The following is a 20,980-nucleotide window of genomic DNA, read 5'->3' as shown; positions in this document are numbered from 1 at the left end:
ACAAGTTTTGGAAAGGGTATGTCCCTTACGTTCCACCTTCTTGCGCGAGCTCAGACTGTAGAGAGAACTGTCATTGGTCGACCACATTCCCAGTGTTGCCAGATGTATGATAATTATCCTACAAATACGATCATTTTGAGCCTTTGGTACGATACTTCGCCATTCCCAATCTGGCAACACTGAGTACCTTGCCGCCTCCAGTAGTTGCATTGTTTACAATAGTACATGACATCTGCATGTGGAAAAGATGTGAAAACTTTGTCAGGGGGGAGGGGGCGTGGTTATCTGCATGTGAAAAATATGTAAAAAATCCATCGCAGGGGAGGGGGCGGGGTCCCACGACGAAGTGTCCTCTTTTTCACAAACTCAAATCTGGTCACCCTAATATAGTACACATGTAGCCTCCACTTTCCAATTGCTAATTTACATATTATATTTATCTAGCACTAGAGAGAGAGAGAGAGAAGGACTTTGCACACAGGTAAGACCAGAGTATTTCATTCTAGGTTAAGGAACGACCTCAGTGAGATAAATGCCGGAAGTTTGTGTTTGGGATCCAGGTCGTCCATCTTCAGATTTTACTCAAATATCAGCTGAAGGGAAGAGGAAACAGCATCATGTCAGTCAAGGGGCGGATACATATGTGGCAGATACAGATACAATCAGTGGGTTAACATAAAGATCAGAGGTAAGATAAAGATCAGAGGTAAGATACAGGTCAGTAGGTGAGATACAGGTCAGTAGGTAAGATACAGGTCAGTAGGTAAGGTGAATGAAGAGTGAAAGGAGATGACAGTGGTTCTGTGATGTTCTGTTTTTACTCACTTTGACTGGAGGTGCACTTGTTTCTCCGCAGATACTGGCTTCCAACACCTATGATGAGAAAACATGGAATCAAAATGACACCATTGTCAAAATGATGTTAAATCAACATGGAAACCTTACATGACACATATCCACCTATTACATGTCTGGCCACAAGGAGATCTGTACAGATGACACATATCCACAAGGAGATCTGTACAGATGGCCAGGATTAACCATGCCACGGAAACACCTTTGCAGTGTCCCGCTCAAAGTCATACTTACAGATCTGAAAGAGTATATCTTAAAGGTAGGTTATGCTTTCTATTTTAGAAGCGCTTTTATCTTCACTTTCTTGAAAATGTTATTACATTCCGACAGCAATACACGTCAAATACTCTGACAATAAAAAGGGGAAAAATCCATCATCTGTGGCCTTTGCAGTGCTGTAAAGAGCTCGTCCAATCAATTAATTTAGCCCGAATTGAATGGCCTACCTTTCTACCTACCTACAAGGCTAGGCACACATAGTGCTCAAGCTAGCGAGATAGCTAAAGGTAAAGGCCAGAAACACACACACACACACTGCTGTAAAGATTCACACTATGGCACCATCTAAAGCAATTTACAGAAGCTTACTATGGACAGGAATTGAACCCAGGTTCACCACATTCCCACAACTTGGTGGCGGAGAACCACAATTTGCAAGGGCTGTGTACCAAAAGGCCTCCATAGTTAAGAAACACAAACTCTGTGACAAGAAACTTGGAGCACAGCTTCCCAACATGCTGCCTCCTCTCAGTCTAGCTGACAGTAGACCGACCACTCAGCCACAGAAGCCTGTGGGCAGCAAAGGAGATAAGGACGAAGGGTTCTAGAAGCCAAGCTTGACAGTTCAGTAAAAGCACCCACCATAGGGACAGGAAGCCAGGCCGTTGTTGGTTTGTAGTTGGTGGTGTGGCAGTTAGCATAACAAGCTATAACCTAGCTCTTCAACCCTACGCCCTCCCAGCAGGTCAGGAGGTAACGATGGCAACAACTGAGGGAGTCGAAGGGTCTGTAAAGTGATGCCATGGTTGCTGTGTCTGTTTGTCAGGTAATTATCTGGTTTGTTTTTGGGGGATGTGTAATTTCCCTGAAATATACAGCCAACGTAGCTAGCTACTGATGTAGCAAGGATGACAATATGCTGCTCTCCTCTCCTCAACGCTCTAGTCTAGGAGCACTCTAGTAGTGCTCCAGTAATCAGACAATACACAAGCATGTGTTTTGGAGGAGTGGCTTTGGAGATGTATTAAGGAAGGAAGGGATTATTTTGGTTGTATACTGTTAAATCTAGCTTACCCTCGCTGGTTTCTCCAAGATCGCCTACCCTACCTTTAATAGTTCATATAGAACACAATAGAACATTCCAACAAGGAGGACAAAAGTCACCAACCGCCTTCCTTGTCTTTTGGTCGCGAAAAGTTCTCAGGGTCCAGACCATTTTGGCCAGGGCCGCTTCAGGGGTGATGTCATACCCAGACACAACTGCCTTCCTCAGTTCCTGAGACACGGGGAAAGAGAGGGAAGGAAAGGAGTCAGTACAGAGAGGGGAGACAGACTTCACCTGCACTCTGCAGTGGGATCTCTGCCAGATAACGCCAGGTAATCTGATGTGCCCACTGCTGCTCTTGGAAAGAGATGAGGAGTGAAGGTGAGGGACAGAGACACTGTGCACTCTGCAGTGTGATCTACATTTACATTTGGTCATTTAGCAGACGCTTTTATCCAAAGTGACATACAAGGGAGAGAACAATCAAGCTACAAGCAATAGAGACTTAGTGTAACAATAAATATTATTTTACATAAGAATAGAGAAAAAGTGGAGGAATGTAACTGCTGTAAATTAAGTACTAGATAAAGCCAGGTAATCTGACGTGCTCACTGCTGCTCTTGGAAAGAGATGGAGCGTGAAGGTGAGGGACAGAGAGAGGAGGGGAGCAGCTTATGAGCATGTGCATTGGGAACCTCACCGAGGAAACATCATAGATGGGCAGCACAGTGCCCTTGTAGACCTGGGTACAGTTCAGAATGACCACACCCCTCTCATCGGCATCCTTCAGGGCAGCGATCAGATGGGGGTCATCCGGTGCATTGCCTGAACCAAAGGTTTCAAGGATGAGACCATGTGCCCCATTCAGAATAGATGTGACCTGGAACAGAGGAAAGGTAACAGTTAATGATAGTTTACCTGCAACACCGGTAAGGCTAGCCAGAGTTATTTTAAAGTATTTCCTAAACGTAACTAACATATTTACCTTAAGATATTACCTCTTGCAACTTAGCCCTGAGTGGATTTGCAGCTGTGTTTGTTTTGTGTGGCATGATTTGAGCTCTGAGCTTTATGATGCATAAACACATTTGTAATATATTCTCAGACTTATCTACTTTTACATCGGCACAGGAATCAAAACGTAAAAATTTCACTCTGGACAGAATTATTTTCTTTTGAATGTAAGCGTACTTATTACTTATTTTATGTGCTTGAAACCTTCATGGTGAGAGTGAAATGATAGGACTCTTCCCACATCTGTGGTTAATTTCCTCGAAACAAGAGGTGCTTCATCTTACCCCCTGGCTCAACCTACCCCACTCTCCCCCTACAAGTTCATGTCACTGCACATGCAGAATCCAGGTACACTTACATATTCAGCCTTAATCCCTGGGAAAACCTTCAGCAACCTTACATCGGGGAATCCAGATTCTATGCAGCCTCTGACTCTGAGCTCTTTGGGCTCCGACATGGGCTTGCATTCTCGCACTTCAGGACAGAGAAGTGAGAGATTACATTATTTATAACAGTGTTATTTAGTTATTCCTGAAAATAATACAATGATAGCTACACAGTGAATCAATTTGAACTCAATCTAAAACTCACTCACTCTAATTTTCAAGTAAAGCGTTACAGATTAAACTCAGGGTTAATCTTTATTGGCCGTACACTACCTGACAGAAACTTACCCTTGATCAGAGACTCCAGCCTGGCCAGGGGTTCAGCGTTGGGGCTGTCGTACACACTGTAGGAGTCACAATCGTACTTGCACACCCTGTTGCCTTGATACAGCTTGGTGTCATCATAGATCATCACCTGTCCAGGCATAAAGAAACAAAGAGGTCAGGGTAGCAGCGTGGAGCAGTTGCCAGAACAGCACTTCATAGACATGACATGAGAAGGGAACATGACTGCGCTCAGATCTAGAATTTGAATCAAAGGCAGGACACTGCTCTTTTATCTTGCAGTAAATTATTCAGCTAATACACTGCCTTTTCATCCTGCGGTAAATTATTCCAGTAAGAAACTGCCCTTTAATCCTGCAGTACGTTTTTCAGCAGCATGAATGGCAAAAATAAAACAAAATGGCAACAAAACTCAAGTGGAAAGTGTCAGAAAACAGGAGGGAGTGATGAGAGAGAAAGGAGAGGGAGACATGGCAGTGATGCATCTTAGGTAGGAGGTAGAGGGAAAAGTCCTGTTGGAGCGCCCTCTGCTGACCTGTTGCAGAAATTGGTTTTTTGAGTAGCAGCTGGCCATCAGTAAAGCTCCGATGAAGTTGTCTTCAGCATTGCTGCGTGGGTGAAATAACGACCTCTGCATGGACAGACCGACAGACAAACGAACAGGATGTAGGAGGGCAGAGCAATGATACATAAGGAACACCAACAACAGCAACATTTAATTACATCCTGTAATATTCTATAGGTGTAAACTATAAACTCAGAAGGCCTTAAATGGCCAGCTAAACGCTTTTATGGGTCTTGTAGCCGGGGCAGATGCACTGATGCTGGAAGGTTTAAAAAGGATTGCCTAGTGCCTAGTGCCTAGTGCTCAGCGCTGTGGGTGATGGTCCTCTGATAGACTGATGTCCTGTCTAAGGGGTATACTTGTATATCAGGTAGTGCTTGTTCATTACAGTGTTGTACCAGACTGGGTATGGCGGTCTCACCTGGGATCCTGTCAGGATGACCGGCTTCTTCAGGTCCCACAGGATGAAGGACAGAGCAGAGGATGTGTAGGCCATTGTATCGGTCCCATGGAGGATGACAAAGCCATCATAGTCATCCTTCGCCGCCTGGAGGTCAGAGAGAGAGAGATATTCAAGAAGGCTGAAATATACCTCCCAAACCCCCCCCCCCACCCCACAAAAAAATAGATAAAATCACTGGCTGTCCACTGCATAACATCTTACCATAGCCTTATGAACACTGAATTAGAAACAATAGGAGGAAGAGTCTGGGTTTACAGTAAACACTATTGCAACTGAACCGTAAACAAATAACTTTCTCTCTGGAGGCATACAGAAGTTAGCATAGTAACCAGAATTCTGTCTCTGGAGGCATACAGAGAAGTTACCATAGTTACCAGAATTTTGTCTCCGATTTCAAACCATTGGGAGGGGGTCATCTTGGAGGAGTCAATGGGCGGATCCAGACTCTCAATTTGGTACAGAACCTTGAAATCTTTGTTGTAGTCATCCACAGCTTTTTGGCTTGGGGAAGAAAAAGAGCAACATTTAGACAGGAATCTCATTAGCATGCATGACAGTTCCGCGTAAATGTAGCTACTTTACATTTACGTTACAGTATATATCAATTATTTATACAATTAACATAGTGAACACCATTATTCAGAGCTACTAACAGAATACCCTTTTTCAGAGCTACTAACAGTATACAGTTCACCTTTTACGCCATCCCTTTAAAAAGCTATGTTTTGACATCAGCGTTCAGGTTTGAAAACATCAAAATGTGTAGTTTTATTATGTTTAGCTCTTTATCCACCATCACAGCTGGCCAATGTAACCCAGAAGAGTGCCGTCACAATGTCTTGGATTGGTACCACCCCCACCATCATGTTGTTGCACTTACTGCAGCAGCAACCAGCCATCTTCGACTGTTAGCCGTCCTCGAGCCTGCTCCTCAGTCTCGTTGGGTCTCTTCTCATACAACAACAAATGGCGGAACAGCCAGTCTGTCAGGACTTCCTTGCTCACCGGCGCTAGATTGCCTGAAATACATAGACCCTCATCTTCATCACTGGTATCACCCTCCTCTTCATCACTGGCATACTGTGTATTACCCATTCACACCACCACATTCAGACCTTCACTGTTTACATATCGAGGGCAAATCTATAGGAAGACTGTAGTTTTGAGTAAGTTAGCATTTCTCAACCCTGCTCCTGGGAGCTCATTGTGCATGCTGGTTTTCAATATAAATAACAGAGCACTCAGTTATTTAACAAACAAACAATACAAATCCTGAAAAAAAACAGATAATAAAAAATTCTTAAGTGAAGTCATATGAAGCAGTATTAGCAGCTCAATCAAACAAGTAATTGTGGGCGTAGCCGCCATTAAACCTATTAAAACAAGATGGGGCCCCAGGGCAAGGGTTGCGGAACACTGCATTAAGTGATACAAAAACAATGTAGCCATGGTTACATGGTGCTTGACATTTTGGCCAAAACCATAGTGTGGTATCGTGATTATCTGGTTCATATAGATACTATTGCAATACCACCCCACTCCATCAGGAGGTACAGTTAACCCTGGAGGTCAAGACATTGACAGTAGATTAAGCAGAGACCTACCTCAGTGATGTATGTTATCTACAACCCCTGTGAGTTCTTATATTAAATACTGAACATGATCATCTGGACTGAATCCTCATTTAATGCAAACTAAGTTATCACACATAGGCTTCTGTTATGTGAGATGGTTGAAAGAACTAGAATGAAGTCTATGTGAATGCTTGGAATAACACCCCTTTGATAGGGCCACTGTAATGGACCAACAATTCTATTTCAAAAGGTACTTCAGAACAACGTGTGGGTTTTTGCTGCACATTACCAATATGTGATATCAAGGCAATATCATTAATAGTCCTACTTATTCATACGGCTGCAACATCATTGTCAAATGTCTTTACATATGTCTCCGATAGTGGAGAAAAGCACTTTATGAATTCATTTCCTTCCCTTTTAAGGAAGTCACAAAAAATACCTTTCAGCAACCTACCTTCGTCATTCTCCAACATTGCAATAGTGCCGCCCGTGTAGATTCACAAACACCTTTCTGGTTGTTATCGGTTCCATGACGATTTGTGACTGGTGAGCACAGGCAGATGACATCTGTGCAGGTGTCTCCCGAAACACTTTTAATCAGTTGACGTGTGTATTTGCTGTTTGTAAAATGAAACACGGATACAGGCTATGAATAAACAAGTCCCAAGTTAAATTAGGTTTAGATGGCAATCTGAATAGCTGTGTAACTTTTACATATGGTAACTATTCAGCTAGCTCATTGAATTTAGCTAACAAAACATTTTTAAAGATGAACTAGCGATTCATTTGTTTAATATTCAGTACAAGAGTAACTTCTAACAAAAGACGGTCTAACTGCATTACAGTACAATTGTTTCTTCCTCCACGAGTTCTGCGCCATCTGGGGATCCCTATGTTCCTGCACTGGGAGGTCACAGAGATTGCCTCTACAGACGGAGGTGCACAACCAGCCAAGATTACACCAAAGCGCACCACGCGCCAGCGAAGATGGCATCATTTTTGGCGCGTGGGGTGGCGCCCTGTGAAAGGACGGCTACGGCAGGTATAAATTCCAATATATGGCTACCTGTTGATTTTCATTTCGGCGCCCATGTTAACAGATTAGAACACGCACCAGCTGCTGTAGCCGCAAGTCATGTGGAGTTTTGCAGTGCCTATTTCCATGCATGAACAACAGCAATTCTCAGCAAAAGTAGACGGTAAAAAGATGGATGAAATTTCATGAAATTCGGCATGCATCCATACATTGTGGCAGTGATCGACTGTATCAGGTTTCGTTCATTTTGGACCTTTAGATCACAAGATATTCGATATGGTCATTATGGGCCACGCCTTCAAATCTGATTGATGCATAATTTGCTTATTGCTTATTGTATGCTTGTTGAAGAATTTTGTGATTGCGAGCCAGTGGAGAAAGCAGGCCCCATTCTAATTATGTCAAGTTACACCTGGCAGAAACTGGATTTGTACCCCTCAACCTTTGGATTGGAGACGAACGCAGACCCGTTGACAGGCACAAATTTCACGGACTGGCAGGGGGGCACAAACGAGGCGGAAATGAGATATTGTGATGTCTTTGCTTGGACAAGAGGAGGAAGCGATCGGGAAATATATATGGTATAGGCACAGATCGATTATTAACATAGGCACAAGCCAAAATATTATTTATGAATGGCCCTGAAGGTCCACCACTGATGTTGCCTTGTATGGTCACGTTATTTCAAAATATTAGACAGTGGTGTTACAAGGATGTCATCTTGGGGTGGGCATCAGGATATGCAGACCAGGGTCAGTAACTGAATTCTATATTAACACATAGGCCTACAGGTGCATCACAATAAATTAGAATATCATCAAAAAGTTGATTTATTTCAGTAATTCGATTCAAAAAGTGAAACTCATATATTATATAGATTCATTACACACAGACTGATATATTTCAAGTGTTTATTTCTTTTAATTTTGATGATTATAACTGACAGCTAAAGAAAACTCAAAATTCAGTATCTCAGAAAATTTGAATATTACTTAAGACCAATAAAAAAAAGGGTTTTTAACGCAGAAATGTTGGACTACTGAAAAGTATGAACATGTACAGCACTCAATACTTGGTCTGGGCTCCTTTTGCATGAATTACTGCAGCAATGCAGCGTGGCATGGAGGTGTTCAGTCTGTGGCACTGCTGAGGTGTTATGGAAGCCCATGTTGCTCTGATAGCAGCCTTCAGCTCTTGTTGTTGTTGTTCAGCGTTGTTGGGTCTGGTGTCTCGCATCTTCCTCTTCACAATATCCCATAGATTCTGTATGGGTTTTAGGTCAGGCGAGTTTGCTGGCCAATCAAGCACAGGGATACCATGGTCCTTAAACCAGGTACTGGTACCTTTGGCAGTGTGTGCAGGTGCCAAGTCCTGCTGGTAAATGAAATCCGCATCTCCATAAAGCTGGTCAGCAGAGGGAAGCATGAAGTGCTCTAAAACTTCCTGGTAGATGGCTGCGCTGACCTTGGACCTGAGAAAACACAGTGGACCAACACCAGCAGATGACATGGCACCCCAAACCATCACTGACTGTGGAAACTTTACACTGGACCTCAAGCAACTTGGATTCTGTGCCTCTCCTCTCTTCCTCCAGACCTTGATTTTCAAAGGAAATGCAAAATGTACTTTCATCTGAGAAGAGAACTTTGGACCACTGAGAAAGTCCAGTCCTTTTTGTCCTTATCCCAGGTAAGATGTTGTCTCTGGTTCAAGAGTGGCTTGACACAAGGAATGCGACAGTTGAAGCCCATGTCCTGGACACGTCTGTGCGTGGTGGCTCTTGAAGCACTGACTCCAGCTGCAGTCCACTCCTTGTGAATCTCCCCCAAATTCTTGAATGGGCTTTGTTTCACAATCCTCTCAAGCAGGGCCGGCGATTGCTATAGGCGAACTAGGCGACTGCCTAGGGCGACAAATGGGTTGGGGGCGCCCTCTAGGGTCGCCCTTAGACCTACTTCCCATTAATCATAGTGAGAATAACAAGCAAATTAAAACATGTTTATTAATCATGATCATCCCAGGGCGCCCCTTCAGCCACACGTTTACTTGTCAACCTGATTTTTAAATTGAATTGATGGTTATTGTCGATAATTTCCTAATTGGGGGGGGGGGGGGCGGTGGGGGTTGCGTTAAATTACGTTAGATTACGTTAGTTACGTAAGGGCTCCCGCACACAGCCAGGGTGGGGTGAGCGTGTTAGCTACGTGGCATTCGCAAAAATGAAGCGGTCTAAACCATCTGGAGCACAGGGACGAAAACGAAGAAAGGAAGAAGAGGAAAAGAAAGCCAAGTATAGAGGTAAGTCTTCTCATCTCAGCCATTAAGGTGTCAAACGAAATAAATGTAGTATTGTGCATCACCTAATATTGGACGTTTCATTGCTGTCACTTAGGCTAGCTATAGCTAGCTAGCGACTGTTACTTTGCTAATTTGCTACGTAGGCTATTACTAGCAAACGTAACTTCACTGATAACCTACATGGATGTAAATGTCAAAAGACCAGTATCTGGATAACGTATGCTAGTTATGAAAACTACAGTTGCTGTCTACATTCATTATAAATGGCATAAGTTCTGTTTAGTGAATTCACAACTAGCAGGTGCATACACACAGTAACCATTTTGGGGATAGTGGTGTTCACCCTTCTGTACAGTTCCTTCCCAGGAATATACTAAAATATATATGTTTTTTGTTTTGTTTTGTTCTCATTTTTTATTTTTGTTTTAAATTGGCCAGATGCACTCAGGCAATTTTTGCAGAGGCCGACGCCTGATTCGCCTCTGTAAGTAGCCTACACAACTAGTACTATTGTTGCTGTTTTTGTTATTGTTATTATTATTATTAGCAATTATTACTTTCATAATCACATCACATTAATACTACTAATTGTAATCAGTAGCCTAGTATTATTTAGCCTTGTAGCAGTGGTGGCAGTAATTGTAATGTATCTACTACAAGTTACATGGTCAGATAAAATGTATTAATGCAACTATGTGGTAGGATGATAGAAATGACCAAATGCAATTGTGTAATGAACAGCATGGATGAATTCTGTGTTTAAATACAGCTGCAGGAGAAGGGACATCCAGTAGTTCTCAAGGGGCCAGTAACACACAGGCCAGGAACACACCGCCTGCATCAGGTGAGTCTATTTAATAGTATTTATTCAAGCCACATCCATACTTTAAAGTACAATAGAAACATGTTAGCATGTATTAAATACAATAGCTTGTTTTCTTAAAGAAGTTCAACCACATTCATGATCATTTCACTTATTATATTAAACACTGCTTGTCTGGCTATACAATATGCTTGAATACAGGTGAAGGTGAAGGGACATCCAGGACCACATCAAGCACTCAGGGCACCAGTGAAACTACACTGCCGCCTGCAGACACCTCACCCTCCGCAATTCCTGATATCCAGGGAGAACCTATAGATCCTGCTGACTGGCCAGCCCTCTGTGATCCGGTAAGGATAGTTAGTTAGTTTGCAGAGGACCATACCAGACCAGTCCAGACTTTACATTTCCAAAAAAGAGATGATGGGAGAAGCTGCCACCACAACCACTTCTACAGGAAATTAGTAAATGGGGAGAAAATCAAGAGAAGCTGGCTTGTATATTCAAGAAAAACAATACTCTGTATTGCTTCTGCTGCAAGCTATTTTCACAGAAAAATGACCACCTCATTAGTAGTGGCCTAAATGACTGGAAGAATTAGTGAGGTATTTGAGATATTTTGTAGTGGTACGTACAGTATCCATAAAAGCTCTTTTGTTTGTAGAGGGTATAGTTAGGGTATAGAGGGTCATAATTTGCTTACAGGTGCTTAAGAGTGTTTTGCACAGTTTATGGTTTTGCACAGTTTATGGAGTTGATTTAGTCCTAACTTTGAGTGTGTAATACATTATTTTAAATAATAAAAAAGAAAATGTTCTGAAACTATTCCGGTGTTTTTTGTCCATGCACCATTTATTGTTGAACTGCAATGTAGAATAGTAGAATTATAAGTGGGTGAAAAAACTGCTATGCAAAGTAAAGCGGTTAAGTTAATATATGTCTCTTCAGTGATGTTAAGTATTGTGTGTGTGGGGGGGGGGGGGGGGGGGGGGCGCAAAACTCAATCTCGCCTAGGGCAACCAAAGGGCTAGAGCCGGCCCTGCTCTCAAGGCTGCAGTTATCCCTGTTGCGTGTGCACCTTTTTCTACCACATTTTTTCTTTCCATTCAACTTTCCAAACATTCTGCTTGGATACAGCACTCTGTGAACAGCCAACTTCTTTAGCAATGACCTTTTGTGTCTTACCCTCCTTGTGCATGGTGTCAATGATCGTCTTCTGGACAACTGTCAAGTCAGCAGTCTTCCCCATGATTGTATAGCCTACTGAACCAGACTGAGAGACCATTTAAAGGCTCAGGACATCTTTGAAGGTGTTTTGAGTTAATTAGCTGATTAGAGTGAGACACCATGAGTCTTCAATATTGAACTTTTTCACAATATTCTAATTTTCTGAGATACTGAATTTGGGGTTTTCATTAGCTGTCAGTTATAATTATCAAAAATTACAAGAAATGAACACTTGAAATATATCAGTCTGTGTGTAATGATCTATATAATATATGAGTTTCACTTTTTGAATCGAATTACTGAAATAAATCAACTTTTTGATGATATTCTAATTTATTGAGATGCACCTGTATATCCAAAACCAGTCTGCCAAAGTTTCTATCTTACACTGAATCGGGTTATACTTGTAACAATTCAGTGTACCGTTCATTGCAAGAATACAATGTTAATTCATTCATCCATTCATTCAGCAATCATATAACTCTTATTGTCCCATGCCTTTACTCATTTAATATCTAGCCAATTGTAGCACAGCGCACGTTAATGTTACAAATAACAGTAGCGGTGCACAGGCAAACATCAAGCAAGCGGAACACAGTCATAGCAAGACAGCCAATTAATTATTATTTATCTCTATGTCCAACAGAGAGAAGGCCAGCTTGGCATCTTGACTTGCATCCTTTTATCTCCTTCCATTTAGCTTTTGCAACGGCTATGTTCGTATTGTTTCTTTTTCTCCCGAGATGACTCAGCGGTTTGAGATGAGTTCTCTGCAGAAGCGGTGGTGCCCAGATTCAGCAAACAAGTTATTGGTGCGACTTGCTTGTCTGTCTTTCTGTAAACAGGTACGCCAAAACTACTTGACCGAGCTTCATGAAACTAGGCGAAAGGCAGTAGCAGGGACCAGGAGGAACACCTACATTTAGGAATCGAAAAAAGGGGCAGCTCGACGAAATTAGATTCACTTTGGCTAACGTTGCGATATGGTAGTTGGCTTTTGCGGCCCGCCCTTCTAGGAAAGGAATAATTCGTTTTCCTATCTTTCTTCTTTTTTACCATGTATTGCATTAGTTTTGCACTGTTTTCATAAAGGAGGTGTAGTCTACCTTGCGTTCTTATTGTGCCTTATTGCCTGACTGTGTTCTGCATTTAGCCTGGCTGGCAATAAACTAAATATATTTCAAAACGAACTAAATAAATGTAACTTGTTATAAAAATGCCATTATGTAATTTGAAAAAAAAACAATATAGGCTACATAATTGCCTAAAAATAAAGCTAATTTATATAGCACTAAAATCAGAATCAATTAATTCATTAGAAAAATATTTACTCTGTTAATTAACTCTAAATCATTGTAGTGGAAATTCCTTCACTGCGACAACCCTACTTATAGTACAGATGCACATTTCCATTAGTATGTTTGCTCCCTGGGGATAAGAACTGCTGTTAAAATGACACCTGTGCGCGACACGTCCGCAACAGCAGACAATCGAGACAAGTCGGCGTTTTGGCGAACGCAGATGTTTTGAATTATGTTTAGGTAATAGGTATACGTTTAAATTACATTAAATTTCATCTGTGACGAAATAGAACAATCTGTAAACTGTAAACTAAATAATGCCGTCACAAACACCTGCATGATTTAAATAGAACAATCTTGTGGAAAAGACTCGCAGCACTACAGGCTAGTAATTAGAAAACAAGAACCTAGTTACCTTCCCAGAGACAGCTACGACCTTGTGCAAGTTCTGAACTTCTTTTTTGATTCATTGCTGATGCTCGTTTTATAGTTTTGTGGGAGGCCTGATCTAGAAGAGGTCAGGGGTTGTATGGTTTTGTAATCACTTACCGAAAAAGGTGGAGCATTGTCAGTTTGTCAGAAGTCAGTGAGCTACAGTTTTCTGAGAAACTATGAGTTTCGAGTTCAAGTCTTTTATTGTCAGATGCACAGAGCAACACAGAGTCAGACTGAGCACTGAAATTCTTATGAGAAGACCAGGGGCGGAGATCCCATTTCTTTGTAGGGGGGGACAATGCATGGTAACATTTCAGAGAGTAATTCTTGGGGGGACATGAAAAAGTTACTGTCTTGGCCCTATCGCCCTCTCTCTCTGTATGCTTTCTTCGCACTGCGTTTGCTACCTTGCAGACAGCTAGCTAACACTTGTCTTTGCAGAATAAAGATGATGAATTTCAAGTGAATCCACAAGTCTGGTTTTATCTTGAGTTTACTGAAGTTATCAGCATGCATTTATTCATACAGGACGTTTGATTTTGTAAAACTGTCTGGAACAGTGCCGCTGAATTCGGGGTATGTTCCACGTGCTTCGTTACTGCACTTTACTGGAATAAAGATTGCGCACTTTACTGGAATAAAGATTGCGCACTTCACTGGAATAAAGACAGATTGCTGCATCAACCACAAAAGAAACTTCCTTTTTCTTACAAACACAGATTGCTACATCAACCACAAAAGAAACTTCCTTTTTTCTTACACAGACCTGAACGGCGAATGTTAGTATGTAAAATGCAATACACAGTCTATCTGACATCAACATTGAAGCTTATTTTTTCAAAAGAATTCTAAAAATGAAAATATCAATTTCATCTTTCTATTTCTCTCTCTAAATCCAACTCTGTTGCTCTGTTATTTGGCAGTGACTGTAATTCCTGTCCTTCCATACTGTTCTTCTCATCTCAATAAGTGAAATATGAAGGTTTCCTCATGAAATATAATTTTCTAGGGGGTTCTGTATGTCAACTATGTGTTTTTCAGGAGAACAGTCAAACAAACAAACCCACGATTCAACAAAGTTGTCGCATTTTGCAAAACATAAACCTATGTTTTTTTATTTCGCTCTAACGCAAATATCTTGCTGCAACACTTCTGTCGGCTTGAAGTTCAGTTAAAGACGACTGATGAAATTAAGAATTGAAAATCATGGTGCCCTGGTGTTCTCTCTCATTTCTGCTAAGCATCAGCTTGCCTAATTTGTGAGCCTGTCAACAGGGTCAACAACAACTCGGCTACGATTGGAATAATCTGACGGGCCAAAAAAAAAGCTGGCGGACAGAATTGGTCCGGGGGCTGCCTGCTGCCGACCCATGGTGTGTAGGCTACTGGACTGACTGAAACAGGGAGCTGACGGTATTCCCGCCCGTTGGAAATAGCATGTGAACCAAACCACTTTGAGGAATAGGGGGATAATGATTTTCAACACTTAAAAAACACATTGTTTTACGCTTATAATTAGCACCGCTTGTGTTGTCGGGCTTTTATTTAATATAACTATATTATTAAAAATTATTGATTTGTGTTGATGAATATGGCTCATGAGAGTGGACCTGCAACCCGTACCAACCCATATGCAATTAATAATGAGTGATAAACATATATACTATATGTGCTTTGCTGAATGATGCTTGATTCATGTCGTGCAATGATATAACCACTGTGTGCTCTCCTAATATGTGGTGTGAAACATGCTAAATAACTGTGTGTGGAAATTGTTTGAGTTATGCTTACACAAACCTATATCCATATATGCTTGCTGAAAAAGTGTGAAATATGAAATGTGCTTAACCAACGAGAATGTAAAGCAGAACAGTTTGCAAACTTCACTGTGCTGTACATTGTGCAATGGTGGAGGGAGCAGGAAGGGGCCTCTGGGCCTGCGAGGAGGTGACACATGGGTCAGAGATGAACATATGTTGCTAAGAAGTGTCATGAAAAAGGGAGGTGGTTTAGAACGTGTATGCATGTGAGATGGATTTAAAAGGCGAATGCAGTTAGTCTTGGGAGAGTCAGAGTAGTCAGAGTAGTCTTAGAGCTTGACAATAAATACAAGAGAAATACCAGAGTCCGCGTCTGCGTCTTTCCTATGGACTGAGCTACCCCCGAAAAACATGGCCTTCTTGCCTTAGTATCCCAGCCACGACCCCAGATCATCGTGAAACAAACAGGTCATCCGCAAGAAGCCGAGACCTCTTGAAGAAATATCGACTTGGGACGGCTGGTGTGAATGGGTAAGACTGTGCTTTTCCATTTCAGGAAAAGGATACAATAAAGGTGACTGTGACTCCTTGTTGTATTTGGGGCTGAAACACACTCTATAGGGAGAAGAACAGTATGACATGATGATCCGAACTGTGCCTGGTGATTTTTAGATAAGTGTGTCGAATAGCCATGGATAAGAAACTGTGAGAGCGCTCGAAAGCTCACGTGAAAAACGCTCGGTTTTTATCTATAGGCGGGCACTAACGATCTTATTCTTCATGGCGCCCAACGTGACGGCTATTAATTGATTGTTAGATACCGGGGTAAATTTCTAATAATTGTAGTTAGTAGACCGAGTGCACGGACCCATCTGATTTCTGTTCCTATTGGAGGAGTCTGGCTTACCACCAGATAAGAAATTAGACGTTCACCTATCCGAGAATAGAAGAGCAATTTTAATACGTGGGAAAACAAGAAGCGTGTTTAAATTGGAAAGGCACTTTCGTGGGAACCGAATTGATTACTCAAGTTCATTAGACGGTGCGCTTCTCAAATCTGATCTGGTTCAATCATTTTTAAGGAAGGAAAGTACACCCCCCTTCGGATGATGGCCAATGCGGAAAGCGTTGGGAGGATGACTATGAGAGTCAACTCCCTTCTCTGATCGATGAGTCCGGTAACTTGGTATCTGAGGGGACGAGTAGTTATCCAACATTACAATTTAATAATCTATTAAATCTATCTATATGTGTGACATATATCATATATATATATATATATATATATATATATATATCTTGTCTATCATAATCTATCTATATGTGGAGGGTTCAGCAGAGACCGGAGCAGGATCCTAGCAGAATTGAGGAAGTGAAAACTCGTGACAGTCGAGCACGTTAAAAGTCATACCAAATGTGCTGACTTCGAACACACGGGGAACAGGGAAGTTGACAGTTTAGCACAGGACCGCAAGGATTATCCAGTGACAGTGAGAGCGTTTCTCAAAATTTAAAGCAGGTTGTGAAGCGTGCGCGAATAAAGGGGGCGTGAAAAAACAAACACACACGCCCGGACAGATTAAGGTTGACAAACAAGGTGAACATTATTCATGTGATATGGCAGGTCCCTTTGACCCTTCTACAAAAGGGAACAAGTATATTTTTGGTAATCGCTGATAATGCGGGTAATGACACGAGAATTTACCCCAGTAGGACAGCGACGGGCAAAGTCGTACAAGAGAGAATGGCTTTGTATTTTACTAACAAAAACCCAAAAACAGTGAGAATGGATAATGCGTCGCATTTTAAAAATACTTACGTATTAGACTTCCTAGAGGGCGTAGGCGCACGGGTGATCTTCTCTATTCCATATAAACCAGAAAACAAATGGTGTGGCAGAGAAGGCAGTGCGTAGCGCAAAATATACATCAGGGCAAACTCGCAGAAACTCTGGGATACACCAGAGGAACTTAAGAAAATGAATGAATATTTGTCTCTCCCTAAATTGATTCAGACGGTACAGACTGGTCCTGAAAGAGGACTTCTCCTTTTCAGGTTGGCCAGGCCGTTTGGGTAAATAGGGGGAGGAAAGTACAAGTTGAAGGAAACAAACACGCAAACGAAGGTAAAGATTTGATCACAGCAGTTAAAAAATAATTATATCACGTTAGAGAACACAGGTGTCGTACATCTCTCTCAGATCCAAGTTATACCGGATAATAGTTAAGAGCGCGTTCGCATTGAGGCGGGGCAGTTCCAGTACGAAATGTAACTAAAGGAGAAACGGATGAAAGGTCTTATTTTGATTTGTTCATTAAAAACTTATATTGAAATACTTTCGACCCAAGTAGCTTTAGTAACGGTTACTGGAAAGCCCCGGGCAGTGGCAAAACAGAGCGATTGACCCTCGTTTTTGAGCGCTGACCTAGTGCTGTTGTCAGGAAAAAGGAAAAATCATGTCATATATGGCTCCTGTGTGTTTGTTCCACGGACAGCTCGTGGTTTCATGTTTTTCGGTGGATAATCAAGTCCTAGTAGGCAAAGCGGTTCCTGGTTTACCAGAAGGCTCACTTTTAGTCTGGGATAAATATTTTTATTTTTAAGTTTTTGGCTGATTACGTTTTGTAAGCTGTTTGTTTTCACAGGACCAGAGGGGGATAAGGGAGTCGAGGCCTCTTACTGGCCCTGTGGAACCAAACGAACAGAGAAAGTCGATTAAACCCCAGGTAGGAAGGATAGACGCGGTGAATAAAAAGAAAAACAAGCCATGGCCAGCCTTTCTGACTATACTGATCATGACCATCCTGGTTGTCATACTCTACTCTACTCTCTACTCTAGTCCTCGTAAAACTGTGTGGAGACTAGCGCCTACAGAGGTAAAGGAGTATACAGCTGGTGATGGTTCATGGATAATTCTAGAATCATATAAGTATCTGAAGGAAGTAGAGATTCCTATTATGTCGGAGTTACAAGTAGGATTGTTGGGGGCCAGGAACAGATCTCTGCTTGGTTTCAGGGCATTAAGCATTTTGAAGCCTAAATGGGACTGGAATGGCCGACCCAGAAGCGATGATAAACAGTTGTTGAGATGTGATCAGACCCCATGGACAGATTCAGACCGCCCTCTATGCGAGCGGCTGAATGCTCCGAAATGGGAACAATACCAAGGTGCTAAAACATGGAACTGGATGAGTTTTATTGGATTATTTGATATAGAAAATAAAGCCAATACGAACTCTGATTGCCATGAAATCACTGGTAGCTGGTACACAGAGAGAGAAAATAAACTTACAGTAAATTTGTTATTAAAATGCTTAGAGCATAATTCACGAATCCTATTAGGAGTACTGACAAAAGTCTGCTTACAATTGAAAAAAAATACTGGTGAAGGTTAAGAAAGATGAAAAAGAGGAAGAAAGTGTTCCGTTGGGGGTAGAACAGGAAACTGGCACGTGAGAGGGCCCCTTCGGGGTGAGATATAGTGCCGAGGGTACTGTTGCGTCACAACACGAGCATCTGCCTCTAAGTGACAGCTGACAGTTCCTGTGAGCACCTCGAACTCCTGAACGCGAACAATTGGAAAATGGCGAACAATGGTACTGCACTGAGATCTTTGGACCAGCAAGCGGCGGGGAGAGTAGGAGAGTGGCCCAATCTGATTCCAGGCCATGCTGCAGTGGAGGGAGTCTCTGGAGGTCTCGAGCGCAATGAGGAACAGCCTAGACTTGACTCCGTTGTTATAAACAGGGGTGATAGTGAAGGCTGGAACTCAGAGAGCGGGGACACAGAGCATGTTGTGCCTGGTGATCTAGCGATGGGGTTTAGTAGTGATATGGAATTCGGTGATGAGGCCGATACCCTAAGTATCGGAGCTGGATCACCATTTATTTATTGTGAAGAAAGAGAAGCTTGGATACAAAATGAACATGTCGAAATATTTGACAAGACACGCTGCCATTAGAAACAATACCAGAAGCGGCCGAAGAGGGAAGCGAACCATTAGATAATGTTGAACTGGAGGCGGGAGAGCCAGGGGTAGAAGAGGTGTTGCGTAATATGACGCCGGTGAACCAAGTGATAGACATTGTCACCTCACCTGTCATAGAAAACGTACCAAATCTTACTTTCCCTAGTGATCCCACTCCTCTGCCACTTATTCCGAAACAGTACACCTGAAGAAGACGGGCTGGTTACCACTGCCGCTGTGTCTGATTCGGCTATATTAGACGTAATTGTCGTTGAGTTAGCGAGACTCAGCCAAACGGTTGATGTTGCGCTGGGAGGCACAGCCCCCCTTAGACGACGAAATAGAAGGATTAACAGGAGAGGAAACCAGAGCAGAAATTTGACTGTCATGACTGCTGTTTCTCAGGAGGCAGAGCCACGACGTGAAACGGAGCGGGTCTACAGACCCATGGAAGAAAAAAGAAAACAGAAAAATATACTGTTGGGTGCCCCTGGGCAAACCCTTACTGTGTGTGGGGAATCTTTTCTGGTGGGGGTTGGAGATGTTTCAACAGAAATAAACATGTACCCATTACTGCTGATGATGTTGTGCGAGCAGGGTGGGATGAGAAATATTGGGCTGCAAGAGAACATGTGTCTGCTGTGAGATGGACTTTCATCCTTGACAAGGGGGTTCTTCTGGAAAGCGACTGCTCGGAGGAATGCCTGGGTCCTGTTTGGCGAGGACTGATCGGACGTGGTGCTACGGCTTTTCGGTCCAAGAGGAGGGTGATGAATATGGCTCATGAGAGTGGACCTGCAACCCGTACCAACCCATATGCAATTAATAATGAGTGATAAACATATATACTATATGTGCTTTGCTGAATGATGCTTGATTCATGTCGTGCAATGATATAACCACTGTGTGCTCTCCTAATATGTGGTGTGAAACATGCTAAATAACTGTGTGTGGAAATTGTTTGAGTTATGCTTACACAAACCTATATCCATATATGCTTGCTGAAAAAGTGTGAAATATGAAATGTGCTTAACCAACGAGAATGTAAAGCAGAACAGTTTGCAAACTTCACTGTGCTGTACATTGTGCAATGGTGGAGGGGGCAGGAAGGGGCCTCTGGGCCTGCGAGGAGGTGACACATGGGTCAGAGATGAACATATGTTGCTAAGAAGTGTCATGAAAAAGGGAGGTGGTTTAGAACGTGTATGCATGTGAGATGGATTTAAAAGGCGAATGCAGTTAGTCTTGGGAGAGTCAGAGTAGTCAGAGTAGTCTTAGAGCTTGACAATAAATACAAGAGAAATACCAGAGTCCGCGTCTGCGTCTTTCCTATGGACTGAGCTACCCCGAAAAACATGGCCTTCTTGCCTTAGTATCCCAGCCACGACCCCAGATCATCGTGAAACAAACAGGTCATCCGCAAGAAGCCGAGACCTCTTGAAGAAATATCGACTTGGGACGGCTGGTGTGAATGGGTAAGACTGTCTGCTTTTCCATTTCAGGAAAAGAATACAATAAAGGTGACTGTGACTCCTTGTTGTATTTGGGGCTGAAACACACTCTATAGGGAGAAGAACAGTATGACATGATGATCCGAACTAGCCTGGTTTTTAGATAAGTGTGTCGAATAGCCATAAATATTAATTGTGAGAGCATTCGAAAGCTCACGTGAAAACACTCAGTTTTTATCTATAGGCGGACACAAATGATCTTATTCTTCAGTG

General features: G+C 42.3%; 1 protein-coding gene across 1 annotated transcript; it reads right to left on the bottom strand.

Moving 5' to 3' along the window:
* Window positions 1–310: 310 nt before the first annotated feature.
* Window positions 311–6,899, bottom strand: LOC122128572 (L-asparaginase 1-like). Its single transcript, XM_042702814.1, has 11 exons — window positions 6,864–6,899; window positions 5,713–5,851; window positions 5,207–5,333; window positions 4,791–4,916; window positions 4,340–4,435; window positions 3,808–3,934; window positions 3,492–3,607; window positions 2,820–2,999; window positions 2,243–2,350; window positions 826–873; window positions 311–593 (listed from the first exon to the last, which is right to left on the bottom strand). Exons 1-11 carry the CDS (start codon window positions 6,880–6,882, stop codon window positions 579–581), a joined length of 1,101 nt encoding a protein of 366 aa, XP_042558748.1. The 5' UTR covers window positions 6,883–6,899; the 3' UTR covers window positions 311–578.
* Between the last annotated feature and the right edge of the window lie 14,081 nt (window positions 6,900–20,980).

The sequence above is a fragment of the Clupea harengus genome, chromosome 20, assembly GCF_900700415.2.
Source record: "Clupea harengus chromosome 20, Ch_v2.0.2, whole genome shotgun sequence".
NCBI lineage: Eukaryota > Metazoa > Chordata > Actinopteri > Clupeiformes > Clupeidae > Clupea > Clupea harengus.
This window is presented reverse-complemented; position numbering and strand designations above follow the sequence as displayed.